The sequence below is a fragment of the Oryzias latipes genome, chromosome 16 (assembly GCF_002234675.1).
Source record: "Oryzias latipes chromosome 16, ASM223467v1".
Taxonomy (NCBI): Eukaryota; Metazoa; Chordata; class Actinopteri; order Beloniformes; family Adrianichthyidae; genus Oryzias; species Oryzias latipes.
The window spans coordinates 29,370,454-29,397,951 of NC_019874.2; the positions used below are offsets into that span (position 1 = coordinate 29,370,454).

The 27,498-nt window shown below is 40.6% G+C and overlaps 2 protein-coding genes across 2 annotated transcripts; both read left to right on the top strand.

Moving 5' to 3' along the window:
* The first annotated feature begins 344 nt into the window (after positions 1 to 344).
* LOC101165176 (interleukin-21 receptor) lies at positions 345 to 14,326 on the top strand. The gene is made up of 9 exons (XM_004078513.4): positions 345 to 451; positions 740 to 807; positions 970 to 1,075; positions 3,001 to 3,179; positions 3,470 to 3,597; positions 3,689 to 3,869; positions 3,959 to 4,040; positions 8,234 to 8,327; positions 13,099 to 14,326. Exons 2-9 carry the CDS (start codon positions 747 to 749, stop codon positions 13,819 to 13,821), a joined length of 1,554 nt encoding a protein of 517 aa, XP_004078561.1. The 5' UTR covers positions 345 to 451; positions 740 to 746; the 3' UTR covers positions 13,822 to 14,326.
* Positions 14,327 to 24,029: 9,703 nt separating this feature from the next.
* Positions 24,030 to 26,734, top strand: LOC105356042 (interleukin-21 receptor-like). Its single transcript, XM_023964237.1, has 8 exons — positions 24,030 to 24,099; positions 24,331 to 24,421; positions 24,501 to 24,661; positions 24,739 to 24,884; positions 24,961 to 25,126; positions 25,374 to 25,470; positions 25,550 to 25,634; positions 26,005 to 26,734. The coding sequence occupies exons 1-8, from the start codon at positions 24,030 to 24,032 to the stop codon at positions 26,542 to 26,544; spliced, it is 1,356 nt and encodes a 451-aa protein (XP_023820005.1). The 3' UTR covers positions 26,545 to 26,734.
* Positions 26,735 to 27,498: the final 764 nt, after the last annotated feature.

Consider the following 27,498-nt stretch of genomic DNA (forward strand, 5'->3'; position numbering starts at 1 on the left):
ATACACAAATACAAGTCAAGAAAATGCAAAATGTATTTTGAAATAATTTTTTCAAAAGAAAAAAATGAAAATTATACACTTAAATGCACAAATGATCGAGAAGGGATGTCTTGGTTTTTCAGAAAAATATCTGAAAATATCATTTTGAGATATTTCTTTCACTCGTTTTAGGTGGCGGTAGGTGAGACGACCATGATGAATGAATTATTTTGCACACTAATTACAGTTTCCTGTTGACTTTTTTTCACTGTTGGCTTGGCTGCTGCGTTCTTAAAGCAGTGATGTGGATGTGGTTGGAAGGTGCCGCAGTATGCCGCTCTGAAAACCACATCCTGAGTCACGATTCTGACAGTGACGTGTCAGCACCAACAAATTCCTCTACTTAGTTCACACGTCAGTCCACCAGCCGCTCAGTAGGACTCTGCCGGGCGAAGAAGCTCCTTTAGAAAAGGTATGGCCCTTTATTAAGACTTTGAGAGCAATAGGGATCATTTTAAAACTTTTTCTGCTGTTAGAGAATCATTTCATCATTGTCATTTTGTGAAAATGCTCATCAAATTCTTTAGGAAACGGTTATTTTCAGTGAAAAGGATAAAGTCCACACTTTTTAAACCACACATCTGTTTCAATCAAAACGACACATTACAGCTATTTTACTGTTTGTAGTTTTGTTTTCCTTCGCTGTATGATACTGGGTTTGTCCCTGAAGATTGATCCAGCTCTTGTGTGTGTCTCCCAGTGCCTGCATGGCTCTCAAACCCTTCCTCCTTCTGGCGCTGTGGGTCTTCTCTCTTCCTGCGAATCTCGGTAAATTATCTGAACTCAATCTATAATCTAATCTGCTGCATTTACCGAACTGATCAGTGATCCGTTAATCTTGGTGCCACCGCCCTGACCTTCTTCCTCAAAATCTGATGCGCCACAAACGTTGCAACCGTTTGGAGTTGACCACACTCTTCTAATCTGCAGCATCTGCGTGTGATGTCACCTGCTCCACGGACTACGTTAGGACTCTGAACTGCTCCTGCTCGGCATCGGTGCCGGAACATCCCGTCACCCTGACCGTCGTCTGCAGGTAGCTGCACTTTTGATGAAGCATAAAGAATGACAGCGATATCAGACAGAACTGGAATATAATCTAGTTGAACCGTTATGATCTCCCTGAAATCCTTTTTAACTAAACAGCAGCTGCCATAAATCTTTGTTTGTTCCTTTGTGGCAAAAAAAAAACATTGTTTGTTTTGTCTTAAAGTCACCCCACATCAGTTTGTTTCTTTTTTACACCTTTTATCATTTTCACTTCCAGATTGAACACATTTATTCCCCTATAAGCGACTTCATTTACTCCTGTTTTATTTGGGAATTTACCTTCTAAAAACATCCGTCACGTCTTCAGTCTCATCACGTAAACCGATTGGGAAGATTTTTCCAAAAACAAGGTTGTGATGAAAATACAGATATTTATAATGCAATTTCACAATTTTATTTATGGAGATGAAGCAACTTTGTTTTTCATTTTAAACTAGAAAACACTGATTAAATAAACTGACATATAACTGTTAAGTTTTAGTAAATAGTTCCCTTAGAAATAAGTCAAAATTTCTTACCCCATTGGCAGATTTTCTTTAAATAAGCCAAAATATCTGCCAATAAGGTAATAAAAATGGTCTTACCAAGAATTTTGAGTAAAAAATTCTAGTCACTAAGAAATGTTTTGTCATTGCAAAACTATTTTTTCTTGCTAAACCGAAAATAAAGCAATAAGCTCCAAATAAGGAGTGTTGGGACTATAAGTATAACTGCGTTACCAATGGCGTTACGCGTTAAGTAACAGAGTAATCTAACTAATTACTTTTGCTTCAACACCATTATTTAGTCTGAACACATCGGTTCATTGATGTTGATCTTTCAGCCCGGTAACTCACAGAACTGAGCACATAAAGTATGTTGTGGAAACCGTGCTCCGTCTGATCACTGTTTGATTAGAGAGCCGGACTTTCCCCTCCCTGCTGAATTACGTGCGTAATGCACATCAACTATGAAGCTAAAGGCGTCATCTGAAACCTTTACTTTTATTTCTATGCGGAGTAAGTTTTCCTCCTCATGTAAAGTTAATATCATTTATATTTATATTTTTGATACGTTTGCTGACAGCTAGGAAAAAACATTACATTTATTGACGTATTTTAACAGCCAAAAGTAACCGAAATAGTTACTTTGCTGAGTAATTTCTTTTAAGATGCAGTAAAAGATTAACTAACTCAATTATTTTTTGGGAAATGTAACTAGTAACTATAACAAATTATTTTTTAAAGTAAGATTCCCAACACTGATAAGTACTTTTTAAGCTAATGCTTTATATTTTTTTTAGCTTTTATTGTTGCTCAATTTGATGACGGAGGCAAAACAAGAGTAATAAGTGGAAACGCTTCATTTTAGAACAAAATATGAACAAAATGAGAATCTCAGTACAAGTTCTTCATAAATCCTCATGAAATCTCAAACGAGCACTAATTCTTAGAACAAATATTCACATTTATGCTTCCAAAATAATAACAAGGAATGCCAGTCTAACTTTATTTAACTTTTAAAAAACACATCCTTAAAATTGAACCAAAAATCATAGTAATATATGAGATTTTTTGAGTCTTAAATCAAGTTCTTCTATTGGCAAAAGTTTGACAATAGAAGATGATTTTAATATAAAAAAATCCTTATTTCTGGATTCTTTCTTGCTCTTAATGAGACAAACACATCTCCACTGCGCCGATTTTAAGACAAGCTTGGAAAGATGTCGAGCAAAGAGAAGTTTAAACCTGATAAAATATTGAGAACGATGAAAAACAAGGTTTGAAATCTCTGAAAGCATTGAATAGTTTGCAGTTGGAGGAGTTCGGAGGAAACTGAATGATGCTTAATGCTTCACTTGACCATAGATGTGTTCATCAAACGGAGACGTTTGTCTGATGAAGACACTCATGAAGGATTTGTGTGTTCCAGGGCCGAAGATGCTGAAGCCAGCGGCAGCTGTGTCATCAATTCCAGCCAGTCCTGGTGCACAATTACCAAGTCTCTACAAAGAGTAGCTTCTATTGAAACTATCTGTACTACATCAGTGCGACGGCACGAGCTGATGGAGAACGCCACAGAGTCAGACAGCTTTTCTCTGTCTGATGTGGGTAAGTTCAGCAGATTATCGCCTCAGATTGACATTTTTGTTTCTTTCCCTTTTCCCCTGAATTGATGGATTCATGTAAGTTCACAGCAGTCGCTTAAAATACAGGTTTTTGGTTTGACATTTTAGCTGCAAGAGGAACAAAAGCAGTCTATAGCCAGCTTCCACTAACACCTTGTTTCACAGCAAACCTCCACACACCTGTGTTGATCTCCAGAGCAACCAAAAGCTAAATATAAAACCACTTGTAGCTTTCAATTCCATAATCACATCTGCCATGTTCTGCCATCACAGTGAAACCTGAGCCTCCGTTTGACGTCAAAGTGACAAAAGTCAACGACTTCTACAACATCTCCTGGAGCACCAGGGAGGAGCAGCCCCTCACATACAGGCTGCGGATAAGAGAAGCTGCAAACCTCATGGTAACGCCTAAAATGATTCATCACAAGTCAAACCAGAAACATCAGCTTCTGTCAGAGTGAATAAACCTGCCGTTTGTTTTAATGCACGCAGGTTCCAGTTTATGAGCTCCAAGTTGAAGAAGAAAACTTGTCCCTCATGGTGAATAAACTCCAACCAAAGGTCAGCTACGTTGTGGATGTTCAGGCCAAACTTCGGCCCGATGAGATCTTGTTAGGCCCGTGGAGTGAGTGGAGCTCAGGGACAGAATGGAGAACGCCTGGAGAAGATGAAGGTAGAAAACTTCTGCGTCTGGTTTTTATGTCGTTCAGAACGTGGAGAGCAAAGTTTACTTATTATATCTCGTTTTTTTTTTCTTTCCAGGAAAAGACATATTTTGGTTGTACTTGTCAGTTCCTGTTGTTCTCTTCTTCTGCCTCCTGATTCTGGGATATTTACAGAAACCGTGAGTATGATTCTGACCAACCTTCAGCCTCTGCACTTCACTTTTAACCAAGATTACAAATATTTACAAATGTTTATTACTTTGCTTTTGTATAAAACCGAGCAATGGCAAACAGAACTCGAATTAATGAAGTCTTGAAGGTCAGCAGCACGCTCTCTTCCAGTAACTGATTGACTTTCCTGGCATCACCTCCCACATACCGAAAAACCGCTGCAGTGCCGTAAGTGCAGCACGCTGCTGCACTGAACTGGCTGGGACAATAGGAAGTCATGCAACACGTCACAGAGCTTTAGAAAGCAGAGAAGGAAAGGCGTCTTTAAAGCATCAGGCCATGAAAACCCAGCATGAGGCTCCTGAGTGATGACAGAGAAAACGGAGATCACATTCTGGTTTCGGTTCAATGCACAGCTTCTAGAAACACTGAATGGTGGAAGCAGCAGAGGAGCAAAGGAGGCCACAAATGTTTACAGCTTCAGATTCGGATGGAGATATACGACCGGGCTCGAAGATGGTTTAATTTTAGTTGAACCATGTCTTTTTTTATTTCAGGTACTTGGTAGAAACAAAAATCTAAAACATAACAAAGCCTATCAACTACTTAAACAAACATAGCATGAATCTTTAGGCATATATTCAACATTAGACAACAGACTAACAAGGACAAAGACAGGAGACAAAAAGAAAGTTTTAGATTTGGGTTGAAGGCTGCGGCCTTTGGAGCTCCAGTGCTTTTTTTCCGATACCAGCGTGTTTTCATGCATCATCTAAATCTTTATCGATCTGCCAAAGGATGCTATAGATAAAACAACATCTTTTCATACAAGAGTGCTTGTTGAGCCTTCATTTGATTAATTTTCTGTCTTTTAGAACACATTGCTTGACAGCATTTCATTAAGAGGAGCCGAGAGGTGTGGAGTGAAGCATTACTGAGCTATTTTTTTCTTACCATATTACAGAACTAAAAAATGTTTTCTTTGGGCAAAAGATTTTGACACTATAAGCTGACAAAACAAAAAATACAAATAATGTAAAAGCTGCAGGAGGGAACCTTAGCTCCTCGTTATTTACTTGTCATTACACTGTGGAAGTTTTGAAGACCCACTCCAATAAAACTTTTGTTTTTAGTGTTTTTAAGATTTTCTCGTAGCATTTTTCTCACGATGGTGGACATATAAAAAGAAAATTACCTTTAAAAATTCATTTCCGAGTAGTTTTTTATCCAAATTGTTGTGAATCGGGAGCAAAATGCTTTCAAGATGCCGTTAAAAAAAACATGACGTTTTTACATACAAAATACACTGGACGGGCTGCAAGCTCCCCGCTCAGCTCCATTCTGACGAATAGATCCATGAACGCCTTTGTTTCCATCTTCTGAGCTGGAATCTGGATCTAAACTGAACGGCTGGAAAGCTACCATATTGCTGCCATTTTTGTTGCACCGCTAATGTTAGGTTGGGGTTGTGAGGGGCTGTAAGCTAGCAGCAGAGAGCGTTAACGATGGGATGATGGGATATCAGCGCAGGCTTGGGGTCCTGGCCACAACTCAGAGGCCAATGTCTGATGAACTACTGCCGCTCTGCAGAAACTATGTCCAAGAAAATGATACTGAAACAAACAGAAAAAAGCCATTAAATAGCGTCTCTCTGTGTATTGAGTGTGTTAATCGCAGGCTGCTGACACCATATTGGCTGGTAACATTACAGAGAGTTGAACAAAATAAGAAAAATAAAGCTACATTCCTGTTAGGCTGCTGGAAGTCATAAAAAACATGATGAAATAATGAAAGACAAAATAACACACTTTGGTTTCACCAAACGCCTTCTGCCTCTGCTGGTGATGGGAGGGGGAATCCGTGGACTGCACCCATTAAATGCAAAGACTGGTGCAGCTCTGCAGCACTTCACCAGCAAGCTGATTCTGTTCAATCCCCATCAGAGTTAACTGCAAACTTTTGAACATAACTGACAAGTGGATTGAATGAATTCTGAAGCCTTTGGCTCCTGTTGACCATGTGGCGGCTGTGCTCCCACAGGGAGGATAGAATCCAAAACTATCCAAAATAAATGTAACTTTTTTTTAAGGGCTGGGCTGCACAATAATGTTTCTGTCACCAGATCAATGCATGACAACATGTTAGCTTCCTTTGTAAAATAGGAGTAAGGAGAAAGCTGTTTAAAAACCTTTAGTGTTGTGTAGATGTCCGCTGCCGGACACCAGGAATTTCAGCTCAGCAAGCATAGAATTCAGCGTTTCATTTTGCTCACAGAGTCGAACTGAATTTATATTTTTTGCAGCTACAATTCCTGGGTTCATCGTTTAAGTGGCTCCATTTTTAAAACAGGATTAGATTCTTGTCATTTCTGCAGTTCACCAGTTGGGGCGGAGTACCCACAATAATGTGGCTGCATAACCAAATAAATCAATGAAATCCAGGCCATATTTTACAACATACTTGTCCATAAAATAGGAACATTTTCACCAATACTTTTTTGGTTTTAATATTTATTGCGTTGCTCTTCGTGTCTTTCTATATTAAAGGCTCATTGTTGGGACTTTCCACACAAAAATTCCCCTTTTCCACCAGGCTGATATAATGCTCAGTTTTATTAAATAATTACCAGAAGTAAAAGCTAAAATAAAGGTTTGATCGTCTTTATCTTAACGAAAGTTGAAAGCATTTTTAGCTTAAATAATTTAGCAACAGAAGTTCCTAGGAAATTGAGCCATTTTTCAATGATAATCTCACTGTTACTGAAAGACAAGTCAAAGTTTGGATTCCAAATACATTACACCGGTATTTCATTCTGGTGTTTGTGATAATGTTAATGTAGAGCTCATCGGCCTTTAATAGGACTTTGTGTACAAATTGAGTTCCCGCATTATAAATTAAAGGGGAAAAAAGGAATCAAGAAAAGGATTGATGAAGATGAAAAGCCTCATGGAGACGTCTGTGCATTTGTGCAGTGCAGCTCGCCCTGACAGTCTCGGTATCGGCCGTGTCTCCGCTCACGGCCGCCATGTTCCAGGATGACTGCTCGCGCCTGCGGTGCAGATGTGTGTCAGAGATAAAGGACAGCTGCTTACGTGATCATGTACCCTCACATCCGGTCACAGCAGGCCTACAGTTTACTAGTGTGGTGGGAGGTGCACTCTCCTCCAACTGTGACGCATCCGTCCTATCCATCCATCTACAAAGGTTACAGCATAAATCTTTGAATCAATTTGGATTCATTAATTTTTGGATTAGCCAACTGATTACCGGTAGAATGAATCCCGTGCAAAATGTACTTATTACAGGAGAATCCCATGTCTTGGATAATAATAATAATAATATACAGACTTCCACCCAGCCTGTTATTCTCTTTCTGATGGAGTTCCTGATTGGAGTACCCAAACTCCAAAAAGTCTGTGGACGTTCCTGTAAATGGAGTCGTTTTTTTAATTAAAAACCTTATCAAGAAAAGGTTAATCCTTTGAGGGACTCCACACCTGTTCTCCTCAAGTCGAGGTTTGTGACACCCGCACACGTTTGAAGAAATTCAAAATCTGCAAATGCAAAAAAATCTCCTAAATCTTTCCTATCGCTTCTGAATCAAGCCGTGCATAAAAGAAAGCAACAGAGAAAGGAGGCAGGGGGTGTTTTTCAGAAAACCCACTGACTTGGTCCAAAAAAAAAAAAAAGCTTCTAAGTTCAGGTTTTGTACAGGAAACGAGCAGCCTTGACTCTCTGGGTGAAAGGCAAACAGATGGCTCAACAACGCTCTCTGACCTAAACCACAGCTACAGTTGTGCTGGAGCGTGAAAAAAATGAAAGTAAGAAAGCAACTGAACAACATTTGGATTATTTTTATATTCATATAAACGCTTTTAAATTCTAAGGTGCAGGTAATCCATTGTAGTTCATGTGTGTAATTAGTGAAAACAAATATAAATATATTATGCTTTCATACTCATAGCAGCTGAGTTATAGAAGTCATGAGTCCAAAAGATAACAGGCAGTTCTGATCCAGTTAACAGCGGTAAATATATTTTTTAATGCCTTGATTATGCATTTTGTTCTGAAAGGTCAACTGTGGGATTTTTTAATTGTCATATGCAGCGATTTGACTTTGACTCAAAGGTCACACAGCTGTAACGGTCTGACAGCGTTCATCACCATGGTTTTTTTTGTTTTGTTTTTTTTGTCCTTCTAGGTGTTGGCTGAAGAAACTCAAGATGATTTCGTTCGTCCCGAGCCCGGACGAATTCTTCAAGCCTCTCCATCAAAAGCACCAAGGGAACTTCAAGGTGAGGGACACCATCAGTCGATGTGTAGTTTCTAAAGTGGCCCCGCAGGTGGCGCTCTAAAGGGGGACTTTTGGCACATCTGGACCCGCTTGTGGGACTTTCCCTCCTCTTCACCCTGAAGGGACTCTGTGATGTGAATGAGTCAGTGCTTAGGGGCTTTAAGAACCTCCCACTTCACACACTGTGGGCAGCTATCTGTGTATAACACTCAGACGTGTTCCACCCCAGTGGAAATACCCCCCCCCCCCATGTCTGACTTTCATCATTTTGTTTTTGAACACAAAATGACAGTTGTGTGTATATCACTATAATCTTCCGTTGCCTTTTATTTTTCCCCTCATGTAAATTAATCTTTGTTTTTAGTTTCATTTTCAGGTGTGCTATTTTAACCATTCAATAAATAATATGCAGAATCTTTTTTGGATCCTAACACAGAGGTGAAGTTTACTCAACCACAAAAATTTAAGGGGGGGGTATAAGTATATGAATATTTTTTAATCAGAAATCATTTCGACATTTACATTAAGTTTCTAAAACCACAAGTGCTTAAAGGTCTTTATTGCCTTTATTATATCATTTTATTATTACAATTGTTGGCTGCATTGAAACCTGTTTGTGCTGCAAATCTTAAACATGCATTTACATACATCTGCCACCAGAGGGCAGCAAACACCCAAAACCTTTAACACTGTCGCTCAATGACAGGTGCAGCTTTGAATTTAGGGCCAAAGATTTGTTTTCATTTAATTTCATCTGGCATGTTTACTTTTTTTATTTGCATTTGAAGTTTTCTGCATTGCCTTTATGAAGGTTCAATTCATAATTTAAACTTATATCCTTTAAAAAGAAAAGAAAAAGTATTTAAGTTTAGTTTAAGATAAGCAATAAGATAAGAAATGCCTTTATTGTCACTAGACAATGAAATTGAAGCAGTCACCATCAGTGTAAAAAAAAGAAAAAACAATAAATCTAAAGTATAATATGAAATGTAAAAAATATCAGTATGTACAAAGTGTACCTAGGAAGTGTGCAAATATGTAAAATATGGAATTGACCGGAGAAAGGTAGTTTGCCATCTCTCGGTCGGTGGAGTGTCCTTGCCCCGGGTGGAGGAGTTTAAATACCTTGGGGTCTTGTTCACGAGTGAGGGAAGACCGGAGCGTGAGATTGACAGGCGGAACGGAGCGGCGTCCGTAGTTATGCGGTCGCTGTATCGGTCCGTTGTGGTGAAGAGAGAGCTGAGCCGAAAAGCAAAGCTCTCAATTTACCGGTCGATCTTCGTTCCAATACTCACCTATGGTCATGAGCTATGGATCATGACCGAAAGAACGAGGTCCCGAATACAAGCGGCTGAAAGGAGCTTCCTCCGCAGGGTGGCTGGGCGCTCCCTTAGAGATAGGGGGAGAAGCTCTGTCACCCGCGGGGAGCTCGGAGTAGAACCGCTTCTCCTCCACATCGAAAGGAGCCAGCTGAGGTGGCTCGGGCATCTAGTCCGGATGCCCCCTGGACGCCTCCCTGGAGAGGTGTTCCGGGCATGTCCCACTGGGCGGAGGCCCCGGGGAAGACCCAGGACACGCTGGAGAGACTTTGTCTCTCGGCTGGCCTGGGAACGCCTCGGGGTCCCCCCAGAGGAGCTGGAGGAAGTGGCTGGGGTGAGGGAAGTCTGGGCATCTCTGCTCAGTCTGTTGCCCTCGCGACCCGGTCCCGGATAAGCGGAGGAAGATGGATGGATGGATGGATGGATGGAATGTGCAAATATAAAAATGTCCGTAATTATGTGCAGGGTGACATGTACAGATATAAACATATCAGATGTGCAAAAACAGCATGGAGTTGGGGAAGTGTTGACAAGTTTAGACGGAATAAATACTTAAATAGCAGATTTAAATATGCACATGTATAAAAATATTCATTGCCATGTGCTGTGGCCGATTTTATCTGTGCATTTTGGAGTTGGGCATGGTTGTTGCCTCAGGAAAGAAGCTATATTTGAGTCTGTTTGTTTAGGTACTGATGCCTCTGTAGCGCCTCCCAGAGGGCAACAGGTCAAATAAGTCTGAGTGAGAGCTTAATGATGTTCCGGGCCCTGCTGAGCCAGCGTGCGGAGTGGATGTCAGTCAGGGTGGGGAGAGGGCGTCCAATGATCCTCTGAGCTGTCTCTACAACACTCTGCAGTCTCTCCTTACCCGCCACCAAACTGTTATGCAGTATATGAGGCTCTAGCTTGTCCTTGTTGTGAGCAGACGTGAAGCGGTGGAGAATAAAAGAGAGAAATACTTCAGAAAGCCGGAGACAGACGTTTTCATTGACAAGTTCCTTTTTCTGCTTGTGTCATTTCTCACGTCTGACTGTCTAGATTTTGTGATTTTGTTCAGCTCTAACTGTCAGGATGTGGTGGCTTGGGCGCCTTTATCTGGACATCATCTCGATGCAGTAAGGTTTAAGGTGACTGAAAAAGTCCCTGTTGCTTAGGGTGAGAATCCTTTCATATGCATTCAGAGGATTCTCATGCAATAATTATGCAGCAAAGTAAAAAAAAAAAAAAAGACCAAGTTCATAGCCTGGTTACTTGTCTTTTGAGTAGATTTTAAACATAGTATTAAAGAAAACTAAATCTATCTTTCAAAGCAGAAGCCATATTATCAAATTCAACACTAACTCTTTCCAGGATAGAAAGCATGTGTGGTTTTTGAGGGGATATATTTCATGAATAATAACGTTTATCATACCTGAGAATCCCACCTGAATTGTGTTTCTGTCTCTTGACTGAGCTTTTGAGTACATTCAAAGTATAAAAACAAATGCTCCCTGTTTATAACAGGTCTCTGTTGGTCTGCATGTAGCTTAGAAAACATTTGTTAAGAAGAATATTCATTCATATTAGTTCATTCATGGGGGGTCAAAAGTTTTGCAACGAGTGTCAGATTTGTTTTAGGAGAAAATGTGTGCGGGCAAATAGCGTTCTTTGGACCCATATGACATTAAAGGCAAATGAACCATTTTAATGAAAGTTTTATTGCAGTGGGATGTTTTTTTATTTCCTCACACTGAAAAGAAATGCATCCATTTTTATCAAAATTACTGTAAATTTTGTATTTAAGGACCAGAAATAAAGAAACAGTCTGTCTGAAGAAAAGAAAAAAACCTTTTCTCAATATTAAATCTGGGTTCATGTTAAACCAAATTATTTATTATTAAATTCTCACTTCAAACTTAAAATGTAAACAGGAAAATAACAGCAATAGTTAATGGTTTAGAAGTGCAAAATACTGGTCTCGATCGCAAAAACAAATCTGTTCAGTCTATTTACGGTCAACATTGTAGAAATACGCTGGAAAGTTTCACAGATGTGTCCCACGATAGCGTTACACTAACTAACTAACCGACTAAAAACGTAGCCAATCATAATAAAAAAATAAATTTAAAAAAATCGTAATTTCTTTACAAAGTCCTGGAAGCCCGATATTATTGGTTCTTTGACAGGAACCCGTGAGCAGGTGGAAATTTGAATCTGGGCCACATTTAGCCCATGGGCCAGACTTTGGACGTGCTTAGTTCATTCTATTCACATTGCAGAATGACTCCATAGGACAGAAAAACTGTACTCTGGGGCCGGTCGGTTCAGTTATAGTGGTAGATTGCACCCCTTAGAGCGGGGCTGCTCATTCCTGGTCTTCTAGATCTACCACCCTGACTGTTTTTCTAGATCTCCAAACCCTGCTAGCTTCTGATTAGCCCAATCAGATGTATCCACACTTTGATTGAATAAACACATGTGGACCAGGTAATCAGCACCATGCAGTGCGGGGAGAGCTGGAAAACAGGCAGGGTGGTAGATATTGAGGATCAGGAACAAGCAGACGTGCCTTAAAAGGAGCACGGAGATTGTGATGGAGCTTGTGCTTCTGTGTCAAACAAGCATTCCCTTTTATCCTTTTGTCCTGTAAGCTCTGCAATAACACCAGCAAACAGGAGAAAGCAGTACAGGCGCCTCCTACGCTACAGGGAAAGTGGATGAAGTAGTCCTAACTCTGAGTTTGAAGGGTCTATATCCTGCTTTTTCTAAGGCTTTCAGAGTAAACTATATCCATATGATAATATATTACCTTTGGCACACTAAAAAGTTATTTTCTCAGCTCATTCTCCTACCCAGAAGCTAGACAGCTCGATATCTGAGGCACCGCCTTTCTTTCCTGGTGGGTGCCGCCCATTTCATGATGTCAATGTGAGGACCTACTGGTTTTCTTGGATTGGGAGGGGCTGGTGCCTAGAAATGCATGACTGGATCAAAATACGGAGGAAAGAACATTATAATTCATGTAAAAGCTCAAAAAAGTTGATTATCCAAACGACTTAGCTCCTTAAAAGTTAGGAAAAAATTATTTCGATGTGATTTTTTTGTTCTTTTCTGATAGAAGGGTGGATTTGAGAAGAGAGAAGCAGGAAGTACTGAGCAGCACAAATATTCCACCCTGTTCAGAAATTTTTGAAGTTAATATCCTGCAACTCCATTTTTACAGCCCTGGAAAGCTGCATACGCACATCAGAACCATGATTCTGACTGGTAAACTATTATCAGGCTCAGATAGCCTGTGCGTTTGGGTTGGCACCAATGTCAAGTTCCTTCAGACAAACATCAGCAGATCAGATATTTTTCAGTGTTGGAAGTAAAACATTGGATGGGTCCATTTCCTCTCGACTGCTAAAGAACTGGTAAAATTTGAAACCTCGTTAACTCAGAATTAACCTCTTTCTTCTGTTTTTGTTGTAGGAGTGGGTGAAGCCCGTGTTTGGCGAGCACGACTACTTAAAGATCAGTGCAGGTGCTCAGAAAACGAGCACAAAGAAATACGACATCCTCAAGTGGAACAACGAGAGGCGGAGCTCCAGGGAAGACCGTGAGCTGAAAGATTTCCTCCAAATCGCACAGCCGTCCAACAGCCTGCTTTTTTTCCCAGAGAGTGGCAGCTCACAGGGCACCGGCCACTCCACCGGACACATCTCCATCCACACTGTGACGCTCTCTGGAGAGGAGTATGACGACGAAGTCACATCACGCAGCTCACTCACAAGCTACCAAGACGGAGAAAGCTTCGCTTCATTTGAAGGTCCCAACATAGACCGGGCTGGCTACAGTTCCCAGGAATCCCTGCTGTCTATGATGGACAGACACAATGAAATACCTCCACAACAAGAGAACCAAATAGTCATCGAGCTACTGCGAGAGAACTTTGAGCCGCAGGAAGAGTTTCACGAGCCAGAGAGGGCGTCTCTCAACTCGTATGCGTCCAACGAGCAGTCGGAGGACGGTTACCCCCGGGTGGACTTGGACACCATTGACAGTGGTTTTGGAGAGTGCAGCAGCCCCGGAGGCACAGACTCCAACCAAGCAGCGCAGATGGACTCGTTTCTTGAGCACAAAAACTCCAACTACGTCAAGCAGTGGATGATCTGCAGCACAATTCAGGAGGAGAGCGGCAGTTGTGAACAATAATCCAACGGAGATGCATCAACTGTAAATGTGTATTTAAGTGTAGATAACTAACATTTTCCCAAAAGAATGTCACGCCACTATGTACAAAGTCTGACTGTTTTACCCTTTTTCTGTTTAATTTAATACTTTTCTGTGTCTGTTCAATATCCAAAAATGTGGGTGTTAACTAACTGCAAACTATGAGCTCCATGTCTTTATTTATTAAACAAAACCATGTCAAAATGCTTAGGCAGCATGTTAAAATCTCAGAAGTCATCAGCTTTGGAGCCACCTTTTTGCAGCAGTGACATGTTTCCTGTATGGCTTTTATCAGACTCTTGCAATGCAAGGGAAGTTTAGCCCTGACCTGTTCATTTCCTGAGATTTGCAGAAAGTCACTCTCAGGTTTCTCACACAGTTGATGCCTATCAAAGTGCTCTAAAGGCAAATTTAGGGTCTACTCAGTGACAACTCCAATGAAAGTTGTGTTTTTGGTGTTTTTAACATGTTTCTTATCACGATTCAAGATTCAGAGGGTTTATTGTCATATGCACAGTAAGAAACGGGTTTCCCTGCACGATAAAATTCTTACTTTTCTGTCTGCTCCGAATACAAAGGTTACGTTACATAAAATAAAATAAAATAAAAGATTGGAGTAGGATAAATACAGGAAACTGAAAATTCACACATAACATAAATACAAATATAACTGCAAAATAAAGATGTCGTGCAAATTCTAAATGGGCAAGAACAGTAATAATAATAATAATAATAATAAATAATAATAATACATTTTATTTATAAGGCTCCTTTCTGGGCACTCAAGCAATAATGAACAATGAGGATGTGCAGGGGTGTGCAAGGTGCAGTTTTGGCATTTTTTTTCTTGATGGAGGACTTTTATGATAAAAATTAAGCTTAAAATTCAATTTCTGAGTATTTGTTTATTCAAGTCGTAAATAAAAAGGAGACGAAATTTTATTTTAAAAAGATCCTGTTAAAGACGTCGAAAATATGCTTGGGGGGGGCCACAGGCTCCCTGCTTTGCTCTATTCTAAGGTATCTGGCTCAAAACTGTAGGGCTGGGTAGCTCCAATATTGCTCCAGATTTTTGTTGCTCGAGTAAAGTTAGGTTAGGGGTGTGAAGGGCTGTAAGCAAGCAGGAGAGCAGGTAAATAGATGGGGGTCGGGAAGGGGGGGTGAGGTTGCTCCACCCCAACAGTTCTATAAACTCCTGAAACTGTGTCCCAGAAAATGACACAGTTTTTTTTTTTTTTATTTTGCCTTAAATCAGCATAATCAGAATTAAAAGACCACTGTGAGTAGACCGGAAGATGATCAGAGTGGGACTCTAAAGATATCCAGGCTTTGTTGGTTAAATTTGAATTCACTTGCAATTTGAACAAAAATGTATTGAACAAAAGCTTAAAAAAAGAAAAACCGCATCCCAACTGAATGAAAACCACGACTCCTCTCCTCATTCCAAAAGACCCATCATGTGTGCTCCATTTCCATTCACTCTTTCATGTCTTTTTCCCTTGCTCAGTGTGCTGCAGACATTGCAGATAAGCAGAATCTAGATCTCTTTTTTTTTATTGTTATTTGTGCAGGACACCCCAGAGCGAACCTATATTGTTCTGGCCATAACAAGACAACATATAAAACACTAAAAGCAATAAAAGGGCATGGGCAGGTCAAAGCAGGCCAGTGAGGACAATTTAATAGAAATAAAAACATTAAATATAATAAATAAAGACTGCGCAAGGGGATTTCAATAAACAGTATGTGCAAAACCCTAAAGGTGAATGAAGGTGGAGACGGTAAAAGCTACCACACAGCCTCACTGTTCTGCATGGCAGGCAGCAGAAGTAAAGTCCATGACATGAGTGAGTGGACTCGCCAAGGAGTGTTGTTTTGCCAGGTCCCTGAGGGTTGGCAGTGTGGCCAAGCAGAGGGAAGGGTGAAGATTTTCAGAAAAAAAGTGAGAAAGGTGACTCTAGAGACCTGGGCTGCCAAGATCATTTGAGATCTTCAGATAGAACAAATCTATCCGGGAATCCCCCTGCAGCCCGTGTCTCTGACACTGCCGTATGATGTAATGGATGAAATCTTAAATTTAACGTTCACATCAGCAAACAAACTGTCGGCACTGAATAATTCAACTTTTTCTATTAATTTTGTGGCCCAGTCCTGACTGGAGAATCCTTTATAGAATCAATAAACGAAAAGCATATTTCCAAAGATCTCAATACATTTTAAAAAGTGATCTAAATCACTTAGAAATTTTTAAAGAATGGGAAATAAATTCATGAATGAAGGGGTTAAAGCAATTTGAGAACAGATTATCTAGTTCAGTCTGATTCTAAGCAGAATGTTATTGAGTTCAACATCGTACCTGCCAAAACGTGTCTGCCACCAAGCAATCCATCCCAAACTGTGCCAGGACTCTGGTTCTAGTCAGGCTTACACATGAAGTATGCTCACATCGTAAGGAACCACGGCAGAGCACGGATGCTGCTGGTTCTGCTGTTCCTCCAGGTTTTCTGCTCTCTCCGCACCGTTTGCTGCTGTTTACCCGGACCTGGTCAGTTCAGTCGGTCAGATCCAGCGGAGTCAGGTAATTACCATCAAACAGGACAGAGAGAGATGGAGAACAGGCAGGGTGGTAGATCTGGAGAACCAAAGTCTCCAGCCCTGGTTTATTGGTACGAAAGAAGAAAGGCTTGTGGGGGAAATCTTCAACACAGTGGGGTTAGCAGTGTAGCTCACTTTGGGATTTTACATCAAGTTGAGGGACTCAAAGAACACAGAGCTTCAGGAAACTGACTTCAAAGCTTGTTATCTTGTTTTTTTTATTGTGTATTGTTGGGGCTCCCCTCGCATCGAGGAATCATAGTACTGTAAAGTTTTTTTGTTATATATTTGTGTGTGTGTTTTTCGAGCCACTCTCTGCAACCTAAAAAAGAAGAATTCCTCTTCGGGGACAAATGAGGCTGTCTGGATTTGAATTGAAATCTTCGGAGAGCTGCGCTCTGGCGCAGAGTCCGGGCCAGAGTCTTGCTAATTGTATTCCGGAGCCGGCCTCGGCGCTGTTCCGCTCATCGTGTCAGAGAACAAAACAGAACGGCAAAAGGAAACGCGCCATGAGGCCAAACATTTATCTGGCATGATGTAAGCAGGTGTGAGGTGGTGTTTATTTTCTTCACATTTTTGTTGAGGACTATCAGTATATTTGATCTCATAGCGCCTTACCAACCAAACAGAACACTTCACTCCCAAAATGCAGGACTGCTTGTGGTTCCTAGAATTAGTAAAAGTACAGTTGGAGGTAGAGCCTTTAGCCACCAAGGTCCTGTTTTATGGAATAAGCTCCTAGCTCAGGTAAGAGAGGCCGACACAGTTTCTCCATTCAAAGTTGGGCTAAAACATTCCTCTTTGGAAAGACTTATTGCCAGACTAGCTAGTAATCAGAGATTATTTAACTTACTATTAACCTGTTTGAATTAAACTTAATACCAATAACAATTAGTTGCTAGTAGGCTGCTTCAGATTCTGCCTCTAGGACCTGAACCGACCCTTGCACCACACACACTTCAAGGGATGACCTGATCCCATTGCAACCACACAAATATTTTCAAGGGACCTCCAGATCCCGCCTGCACTACAATCTATCCTCGACCGTACCCACAGACTACTGATAGAACTTCCAGATTCCCCACCCCAGGCTCGTCTCTGCTCCTGCTCCTACACTTGGTTGTGGACCCTGCCTCTGCCTCGTCCTGCTACCCCAGTCGTCCCCCCACTCATCGGGATGAAGCTCATCCGCTGGACTATTTAAACATGTAGCTGTAGATTTAGATAAGCCAATTCTTTCCGATCCGATCTTTTTCAGGGGATTTTCCTTACCGAGAAGGGGGGTCTAAGGGCAGAAAAGCCCAGTTTAGCCATTGAGTTCTATGACTTCATGTTCTTTATGATTCATGTTTGCTATACAATTACCGGTATGAAGCCCATTGAGATGACTATTGTTGTAATATAGGGCTATATAAATAAAATTGAATTGAAATATAAAGGCAAAAGTTAAGGTCAACTTTACAGAGCACATATACATCCAGAACTTTTTCTTAATAAGCTAAAAGTCTCCATCATATGTTTTTTTTCTTGTTACACTTCTGCTTACATGTTTTTATCCCCAGCAGTGAAGTCAAGGCACCATGAGCTCTCAGCCAAAAAGGTCATCATGATATCAGATAGCACTTTTACCAGAACTCGGTAAAACAAAGCAATGGGTGAGATAAAAAACATTATATGTGGGGGCGGGCAAGAAGGGGGCAGAAGACATTGGAGGGGTGGCACAAAGAGCAGAGTGCACAACATTATTTTAATGTTGTGAAGCTTATTTTTGGAATACTAAAATAATCTTGTATTAATAGTTTCTTAATTTTTGTCAACAATGATACTGATATTACCTTGAAAGCAAAAGGGAAAACAAAGACTTAAAGACTTTTAGGTGTTGTATGAGTTGCCCAAAGAAAGATTTTGGTTTCACAATTAAGAAGATCCTACCAACGAGAATTCAAAAAGATTTGAGATTTAAGAAGTTCAGAGAAAAAACTAAATTTTAGCACAAATTTCATTCTGCAAACTTTGCCACCAAATAAAGAGAGCCAAAAAAACAGTAGGAAAATATAAAAACCAAATCATTTTATTGCTAATAAGTTGTAGAAACTTCTAATAAACTAATCAAGCTTATTCATGTTTGTCTTGTGAATAAAGTTTTCCAGAAAAGTTGAAAGCACTGAGCTATAAACCAACAAACCTGATTTTATTTTCTTAAATCGAAAAAAAAAAAACTTTAAAAGACAATATTATACCGATAATCATTTCATCAAAAGGATGTCTCACTGAAAACCATGAACCCGTGAATGACCTTCTTAAAAGATCTTAGAGCTCAGATGAGGAAAACAAAGACATTCATAGATCCATTCGTCTGCACGTGGATGCATCGGAATGGAGCGGAGCAGGGAGACTGTGGCTTGCTGCAGTAACTTCCACGTCACACATTGAAAAAATCCTAACAACATTTGCGTGTCTGCTCCTGATCCACAATGATTTGAATAGAAAAATACATAGAAATGCACATTTTAAGCTTAATTTCCCTTCTAAATGCCCTCCATCATTAGAAAAAAGCCACAAACACGTGTTAAAAAACCAAAAAAAAACACATTTAATCATCAGAGTGGGTCTATAACGGTCACCAGCTTGCTGCAGCAGCTGTTGCTCTAAGATCACTGATGATGCTGAACTCCCGCTTTGCAGAGGTGCACACACTAGCCCAAAATCTTTTTTTCAGATACGTCTGAGAAGAGTTTTTTCTTAAGTGAAGTCGACATCATTAATGCTAAAATGTTTGCTGAAAGAACTTTGCGTGGTCAGATCTAATTATTTATTCTAACAACATGTTTCTTGTTTTCATAAATGTTACATTTTTGTTCTTTGATCATTTTCTCCCTGTCAAGGTTCATAACCTCGTGGTAATGAGCCGATTGTACCGATACACCAGCATGCAAATCTGATGCTGTGTCCTTGCACTTGCATTTTGTCTGTAACCACTTTGACCACACGTCTGCAGGATTTTATCTTTTAGCACAAAAAAAAGTCTAACCTTATCTTCAGCCTAAAAGACAATCAACAGGACGTGGAGGACAAATAAGCTGTTCTACTTTTCTTTTTAAAAATCTACATTATACTCCTGAGGACTTGCATTTAAGTAGAATTTTTGGGATTTTGTTGCTAAAGTTGAAAAGGTTATGGGATGCATCTTTGCAGGGGGAATCAACCCTCTGCTTAATCAAGGACCAAAGACCTGACACTCCTGCTGCAGACTCTCTGTTTGCTCTTTTAAGCCAAGCTAAACTGAATGTCCAAAAGCTTTTAAAGATTCCCTTCCAGTCAGCATCTGATTCTCAAAGTGTTCCAATTGGCCTTTTAATTATGATTATGCCGTTTTTAGCCAAATTAAAGATACAAATTCAAATACAAATTATTGTTTTCTAGAACAGTTCACTAGAAACTTGTTGTGGACTGTTTTGGAAATACACAAAATATGCAAGATGCAATTTCAGGCTTAATTTTCTTCATGCATGTCCTCCATCATCAGAAAAATGCTGCAAGACCATTTTCATTGGAGAAGGCCTTTAATAGTCGTGACTCAGCTGTAAGAACGGAGCAGTCGTCGTGGTGAATGCAGATAAAACTCTCCTGTTTTCAAAGTCAGCATTTTGAAGAAAAACATGCATTTTGAGATAATCTGAGGATGGCAATGTTCTGAAGCAGGAGGTTTTAATTTCCCCGTCACGAAGCTTCAATTTCTGCAGCCTGTTCAGGTGCTGTGTGGTTCTGACTCAGCCGTGATCCAATATCAGGAAGATGAAAACCACCGGCAGGTCACACTGCTGTGAAGCCTTTTGAAAAAGATCTAATTATACAAAGACACCCCACCAACACAAATTCTGCACATTTGAAGTTTGCCTGCCTTATCTCATCAGTTTCTTCAGTTGAGTTTATAGAGTGTGACATAGAACGTGACCACAGCGCCAAATTCTTCCCACACAACCCAGAGATATTTGCATTAGTCTGCATGTTTTGGCTGAAGCGTTCATGGAATGACTAATTCTTTTTTTTTTTTTTTCATTTCAAAGGAGGAGACAGGATGTTACTGATTTTAACATTAGACATAAAAAGGAAACCAATAAACTGATTGATTTAGAAGTTAAAATATATTTAAATATTTCCTAAAAAGATCAGGTCTGAAGGCAAAACCCTCGATCAGATCAGACTTCAGAAGAAGAGAACAATTGAAATCAGTTACGTTTGGTTAAAGAGCCCGGTTACACATTCGCAAGAACCAGTTAGAGATACGTACTGCTTAACTGACAAGAATTTCTGAGTGTCATTTGCATAAAACCGTTTTCGTTTGGCTGTATATATATATTCAAAAGTATCCGACCAAGAACAGAATCATCTTAATTGTCTGTGTGCATGTCTCCTTTTTGTCATTAGATCTGGTATTTCAGCAAATACAGAACCAAACTAAGTGATTTCATGATTGTTTTAAACTAATTTTAAATGAATTCCAGTTCATCTGCATGTGCAAGAGATGGTTCATAAGCCAGCTTCTCCAAGCTCCAATTTCACGATGAAAAAAACAAAATGACTGACTCTACATGTAGACATTGAGAAAGTAAAAACTTTATTTAAGGTTAAATGGTTTAGCTTATTATAAAGGTAAGATTTTATTTAGTTTAGAAGATTACTGTCTGCTGAACTTCAAATCCTTTTTTACCAAGTAGTAAAAAGGTACGTCATACGTCTTATGGATCAAGTGGCCCGCAGGTTTCTTTTTTAACTTTCTTGTGCTTTTTAAAGCCAAAAATACATTTTCACATAAGATAGATGTCCCTATTTTGTATAAAGAAAGTAGAGTAAATGTTGGTAAGGTGAGGGACTGATACGCAGGAAACCAGGGTTCGATTCCTAGGGGGGGAATGAACAATTGATGGCAAGCAATGGTTATGGTATCAATGGTGAGCAAATAACATCACCCAGTAAGCCCGTTCGTGCTACTGCCTATCTCATAACATGTGCGACGATGAACCACATGTCGCCCGGCCAAACAATATCTGCGTCGGGTGCTGAGGGACCATGGAAACTGTCCCACCCAGGGAGGTTACATGCAGAGAATGTGGAATGAATGGATGCTTCGAAACCCACAATCAAGGCTAACGGTAGCCCAATGTTCTAATATACACAAACTCCTATCACAAGCCTTGAGATTGGTCCAATACAATTACAATATCACCCCGGGGGGGCCAGGTCACAGAGGAGGCTACACCACACTCCCACACCCCCTGAGCTTGGGTACACAGCCCCAACAACCACAGATACGCTGAGCGAGGCAGCAACTGACCTGAAAGACAAGATCATGTCTAGAATGAGCACTAGGCAACCCCGTCACCAGCTACAATGGTTTAGTGATGTACCGCCTCAAAGTCTCCTGGAAGGGCAATTGAGGGCAATTCCTACCACAACAATCACAGAAACCAATGAACTGGTTTACACTTCAGCAGCAGTCATCCTTCAGATGATTGGCTGTGAGAGCAACCATGGGAGAAAACCCTCAATTGGTAGTTATTTCCTCTCACCTGCGGAAGGGTGAGAGGGGCGTATTTTTTTTATATACCATATATATTCTCCAAAAGCATTTTGCATCACAATGTAATCGTTTACTTTGTCGGTTTTTTTTCTCCAAGCAGAAACTCTTTCTTTTGCTGATGATGCAGCCGTGTAACTTTTTTGATGAACGTATAATCTTCATACGCCGTCATTAAAATCTCAGACTCCGTCTCACTGAAGTATAGCGCTCTTTTTTTCACCACGCGTTTCCATGGTGACTGGAAATCGGCGATCCATTGAGAATGTCTTTATGTACTTGCACGACGTGCATTAACCCAGGGTTACCAAGTGGAGCGTAATCACCCTAACTCATATTCGGTCCTTTGGAACCGACATACCCAGAGTAAGCAAGTTCAGGCGGACTTCAGTCAGAGTTCAGGCTTAAAGTCAGGCTAGTTTAAACATGCCTTCTGGAATACCCCCCTGGAGAACTGCTTTGCAGAGGTGCACATACTAACTGAAAATCTTTCTTAAGTGAAGCAGACATCATAATGCTAAAATGTTTGCTTGTAGAACTTTGTATGGTCAGATCTAATTGCTTCTTCTGACAACATGCATTTTGTTCTCATATACATTTCAACCACGGGTTTATCTATTTCTTTCTTCCTTTTCTGCCTGTTCAGAACCTTGTGGTCATGGGCCGATTGTACTGATACACCAGCATGCAAATCTGATGCTGTGTCCTTGCACTTGCATTTCGTCTGTAACCACACGTCTGCAGAATTTTATCTTTTAGCACAAAAAAAAGTCTAACCTTATCTTCAACCTAAAAGACAATCAACAGGACGTGGAGGACAAACAAGCTATTCTACTTTCATTTTAAAAATCTTTATCATATTCCTGAGGATTATAACTTAAATTGAATTTTTAGGAGAGTCTGCAGCTGGAGTGTCACGTCTTTAGTCCTTGATTGAGCAGAGGGTTGATTCCCTCAGCAAAGATGGATCTAATAACATTTTCTACTATAGCAACAAAACACTCAACCTATGGACAATTTAGAGTGACCAATTAACATATGAAGCATGTTTTTGGACGGTGGGAGGAGAAAACCCACGCATGCACAGGAAGAACATGCAAACTCCACACAGAAATGTCCCCCATTGGTGTTCTGGTTCAGGTCCCCCAGCCGGGACTTGAACCAGTTGCCGTCGTGCTGTGAGAAAAAAAGGGCTAACCACTGCACCACTGTGTGGTTATAAGAGAGTTGTAACCTCAAATAACTAGAATAAATAATAATAGCATAAACTGTATGTTTACAGTCCGACTTGATATGTTTAGTTAGTTATTTGATCTATTATGAATTTATTGCTAAAACAAAGCAAACAAAATCTAATTATTTCCTGTTTGATTTGCCTTTTTTAGTTGAAGCTTTTGTAGAACCAACTTCAGAGATGCAGTCGAGTAGTGAGGATCCAAATGTTGATTTGAATGACAAACAACACTGTGTCAAAGATTATATCATTATGGCTCATTTAAAGGAACAACATGGTCTTTCTGTAGAGAAAACATTGAGTTGTGGTTTCATTGTTAAAATAACACTGTTATAGATATTTTAAAAGACACTGGAGGATTTGTAGAATGAAAAACATCTGTAAGAAAGAGTGGATGTTTGACCACACCCACCAGAACCCCCCCCCCCCCCCATTCTTTTATGATGCGTATTCTGAATTCAAGTGATCTTTACTTCAGTTAAATGAATCAAAGGTTAAAAAAAATGAAGCAGATGGCACACATCCAACCAAAGCTAGAAAAACTGTTGCGTCAAGACGAACTTCCTGCGATGGAACATGATAAGACGTCAACCTCAGCAGTGGCACTTCATTCATTGAGGGACGCAGACGCAGCACCGCAGCTCTCAGGTAACAGCGCTTTTTCATCCTCTGAGCAACAGCGGCTTCCACAACTCCACTACATGTCTACATCTTTGGAAAAGAGACTCTGTGAAGGTTTTCGTTTTTTTTTTTAAAAAGGAGTAAATGTTTTCCATTTCAGACATGAAGAGAGGGCGGCTCCTCTTTGCGCTTTGGTGCTTCAGCATCCAGGCAGGGACGGTCTGCCCCACAGGTAGGCTTCACTAAGAAAAACACTCTAGTCACAGTTCAGAGAAACCTTTAGTAATCAGAACTCAGATCTTCCAGTAGAGTGGGAGTTCCAGGAAAATCTTAAATAACTCACATTATCTCATCTTTAATTTCCTTTGACATTTCACTGAGCAGCTGGTACTTTACATTGTACTCCTCTGTGACAAACGTGTTTTTCAAACCGGAGAAGTGGCTGATTGCGTGTTCTCCTCAGGTCTGACATGTGTGAGCGACTATTACCAAAACATCAGCTGCACGTTCGATGCGCTGGACCAACCCAGCACCCACTACCTGACCATCAAAGGGTATTAAATGGAGTTTGAATAAACACTCGGGGGAAATGTTGGCAGAATTGACTTAAATTTTCCTCTGTGTCATTTTTAGGGAAAAATGTCCACTCACAGCTGTGGATCACAAATTCAGAGCCGACTGTCGGGTCTTTAAAGATAGAAATTATTTCAGTACAGAGGATAAAGTCGACATCTACCTCTGTAATAGTTCCAGCTGCAGATGTATCCGAAATGATTTCTTTCCATCTAAAAAAAGTGAGTGGGATTAAATGTGATTATCTGATCCTTGAAGCTCCTCAGATAACATTTTGCTCCTGAATGTCCCTGAATAGTTAAGCTGACGCCGCCTGACATTAAGGTCCAGCATGCAGCAGAGACCATCAAAGTTACTACTATAGGAACATCGGAAAACCCTTACTTAGAGGGTTTCCTGGAATTTCAAATGGCCCTTCAGAGATCTGGCAGCAGCGATATCAGAGTGAGTTTAGACGTGAAGCTCATCTGCAAAAAAAGGTCCCAAACGCTTTATCTTGACTGCTTTCGTCTCTCCCCAGAATGCATTCTATAACTCGACCGGAGCGTATTTTACGATTGAAAGATCGACTCTGCAACCAGGAGCTCAGTACTGCGTCAAAGTCCGCCTCACGGTTCAGAAGGGATACATTTATGAAGCCGTTTGGAGTGACTGGAGTAGAGCCGAGTGCTGGACAGTCGACAAAGGTAACTAGAATTTTTACTTGCGCTTTAGGCAAAAATACTTTTGGTGTTTTGGGGGTTTTACTGTTGAAGCCCAGCTCTTCAGAGATCTTTAGAGCTTTAAGTTGTTTATGAAAACCCTCCGGGTGACCCTGCGAGTCACCTGAACAGCCTGAGTCAGAATTTTAGAGGCATCATCTCCCTCTGCTTACACAGAACTGATCTGATCTCTGCACTATGAATCAGCAGGTAACTTTGGTCTCTTTCGCAGAACAAGATGGCCTTTTGATCATTCTGGTGAAAACCTTGGGCCCGGTGGGTCTGTCTGTTGTGGTCCTGCTGTCTGTGTGCTGCAGTCCCACCGCCAGGTAACTCCTCCGGAGGCTGACTTCCTTTCTGAGCAGAGGTGATGATGATGTGTCTGACGTTTTCTAATCTGTGCTGCAGAATGAAGCTGAAAACTCTGTCCCACACGCCGACCCCAGCCACCTTCTTTCAGCCTCTGTTCCAGCAGGACAAGAAAAATCTGCAGGTGACTTTAACTTTTCTCACTCCTGACCAATGTGCAGAACGGAAGAAGCCTCTAAGGATGAAGACTTCACAGTAAAAAAAACAGTTGAAGAAAGTTAATAGGACCTACACTTTTGTCTATATATCATTGTGCAAAACATTTATTTTTGTTCAGGCTCCCCAAATTAAGTTCCAATTCTTGTTAGATTAAAGTTTACAAGACATTTGATTGGATTAAAGCTTGAGGGCTTTGTGCATTTTTCGATTTGAAACTCAAACTTTGCGTTTTTGCTGCTAATTTAGTGCGGGTAAACCTTTAAATGTTCGAAACCTCCCAAAAAAAGTTCTTTGTGGACAAGCAAATAGAGGTGTCTCTGCTGTATCCTTTGCAGGAGTGGTTCTCAAAAAACAGAAATTTTGTGCTGGCATACAAAACTGAAGAGGACTTGAGGGCCGACTCTGTGACTGTTGTGCCCAGAACCACGACAAAGGAGCGTGAGGAGATCGTCCCTGACTCCTCTGTGACCCCCTTCGTGCTCCCTATGGCTTTCCCTGTGGGTCAGCTCTCCTACGTCGGCTTACCTGGATTCCATGAGGCTCCGGCTCCAGTGCTCAACGCCGGGGACGGTCAATACACCCAGCTCCCGTGTCCCGCCTGGGAATTCGGCATCTCAGAAGGGGAGTTAGCATCTTCTTCGTCTGAAAGCCCCCTAGAGATCAGCAACGCCGACTCTGGCTGCAGCTGTGAAGGCCTGAGCAGTAGCCCAGACTGCAGTTTACCCAGCAGCCCCTTTGGTAAATGTGTGCCGCTGCAGTTCGGCCAGGATTACTGCATCCTTAACAAAACAACCGAGGGGGTTGTTCCTGTTCTGGTGTCCAAAATACAGGTTTCCTCTGACGTCCTGCAAGAAAAAGATCCAAACCAGAGCTGATCAGACTGAGCACTGCAGGAGGCTTTGACAAAACATTTTATTCTTCCTCATGACTGTTTTCAGCAGCTGCATCCTTTACGGTTGGATTTATTTCTTTAAGCAAACAGCACAACTTCTGCCTTACTACTTTTTATTAAAATGTTGTATTTCTGCATGTTTAAAGAGTTTTTTGTTTAAAAAAAACTTTGCATTATGACAATAAAAAAATTATAATTAAGGATGATCTATTTTTTTGTCTTTGCCACAATAAAGCAGGTGTTTTGTATGTGAATCAATGGGGACAGAGACAGAATCAGAAGAATCTCTGTGAAGCTGAAAATCAAGTCATTTGAAAAAATATGCATGAATGAACCTGAAGTCGTGTCTCTGCTGCTTCAGCTCCTCTAACATCTCTACATGCGTTTTAGAACTTTATAAAACTGCAAAATAAAAATGAAAAACAACAAGACAAATTACAAAAAGTTGATGTTAGGCTGGTACGGCAAAGCAGTTCTCAATCTTGAATGTTAGTTAAATTTTAAGCCTTAGATCTGAAAATGTCAGCATGAGAGTCACACTTGACTTTTTGATCAAACATCCTCTTCTTTCTGAATTCATTCCAAATGTTTTGAGGAGTTCTGCACCTCCATCTCTCCGTTTGGAGGTCAGGTCACGTCATCACGTGAAACATTCATTTAAAGACCCACATTTTTCTCATGATGGAGGACTAAAGTAAGCTTAAAAATTGCATTTCTATGTATTTTTTTTTATTTATTTAAGCAGAATGGGGGAAAAAAAATACAGTTTGAAAAAGATCTTATTTGTGACATAAAAAAACACACTGGGCGGTCCACACGCTCCCTGCTCTGAGCTCTCAGAAACGAGAAGGGGAAGAGGGGCGGGGTGGCACTGCACCAAACAGCTCCACCAACAACTCAGACGTGAACTTCTGATGAACTGCTGCCGCTCTGCAGA

Excerpts from the sequence above, each read along its gene's own strand:
- LOC105356042 (XM_023964237.1), top strand. The coding sequence starts at position 24,030 with ATGAAGAGAGGGCGGCTCCTCTTTGCGCTTTGGTGCTTCAGCATCCAG. Across the intron at positions 24,662-24,738 it reads TTTCTTTCCATCTAAAAAAA|TTAAGCTGACGCCGCCTGAC; the intron begins GTGAGTGGGATT and ends GTCCCTGAATAG. Across the intron at positions 24,885-24,960 it reads CTGGCAGCAGCGATATCAGA|AATGCATTCTATAACTCGAC; the intron begins GTGAGTTTAGAC and ends GTCTCTCCCCAG.
- LOC101165176 (XM_004078513.4), top strand. The coding sequence starts at position 747 with ATGGCTCTCAAACCCTTCCTCCTTCTGGCGCTGTGGGTCTTCTCTCTT. Across the intron at positions 3,180-3,469 it reads CTTTTCTCTGTCTGATGTGG|TGAAACCTGAGCCTCCGTTT; the intron begins GTAAGTTCAGCA and ends CTGCCATCACAG. Across the intron at positions 4,041-8,233 it reads CTGGGATATTTACAGAAACC|GTGTTGGCTGAAGAAACTCA; the intron begins GTGAGTATGATT and ends TTGTCCTTCTAG.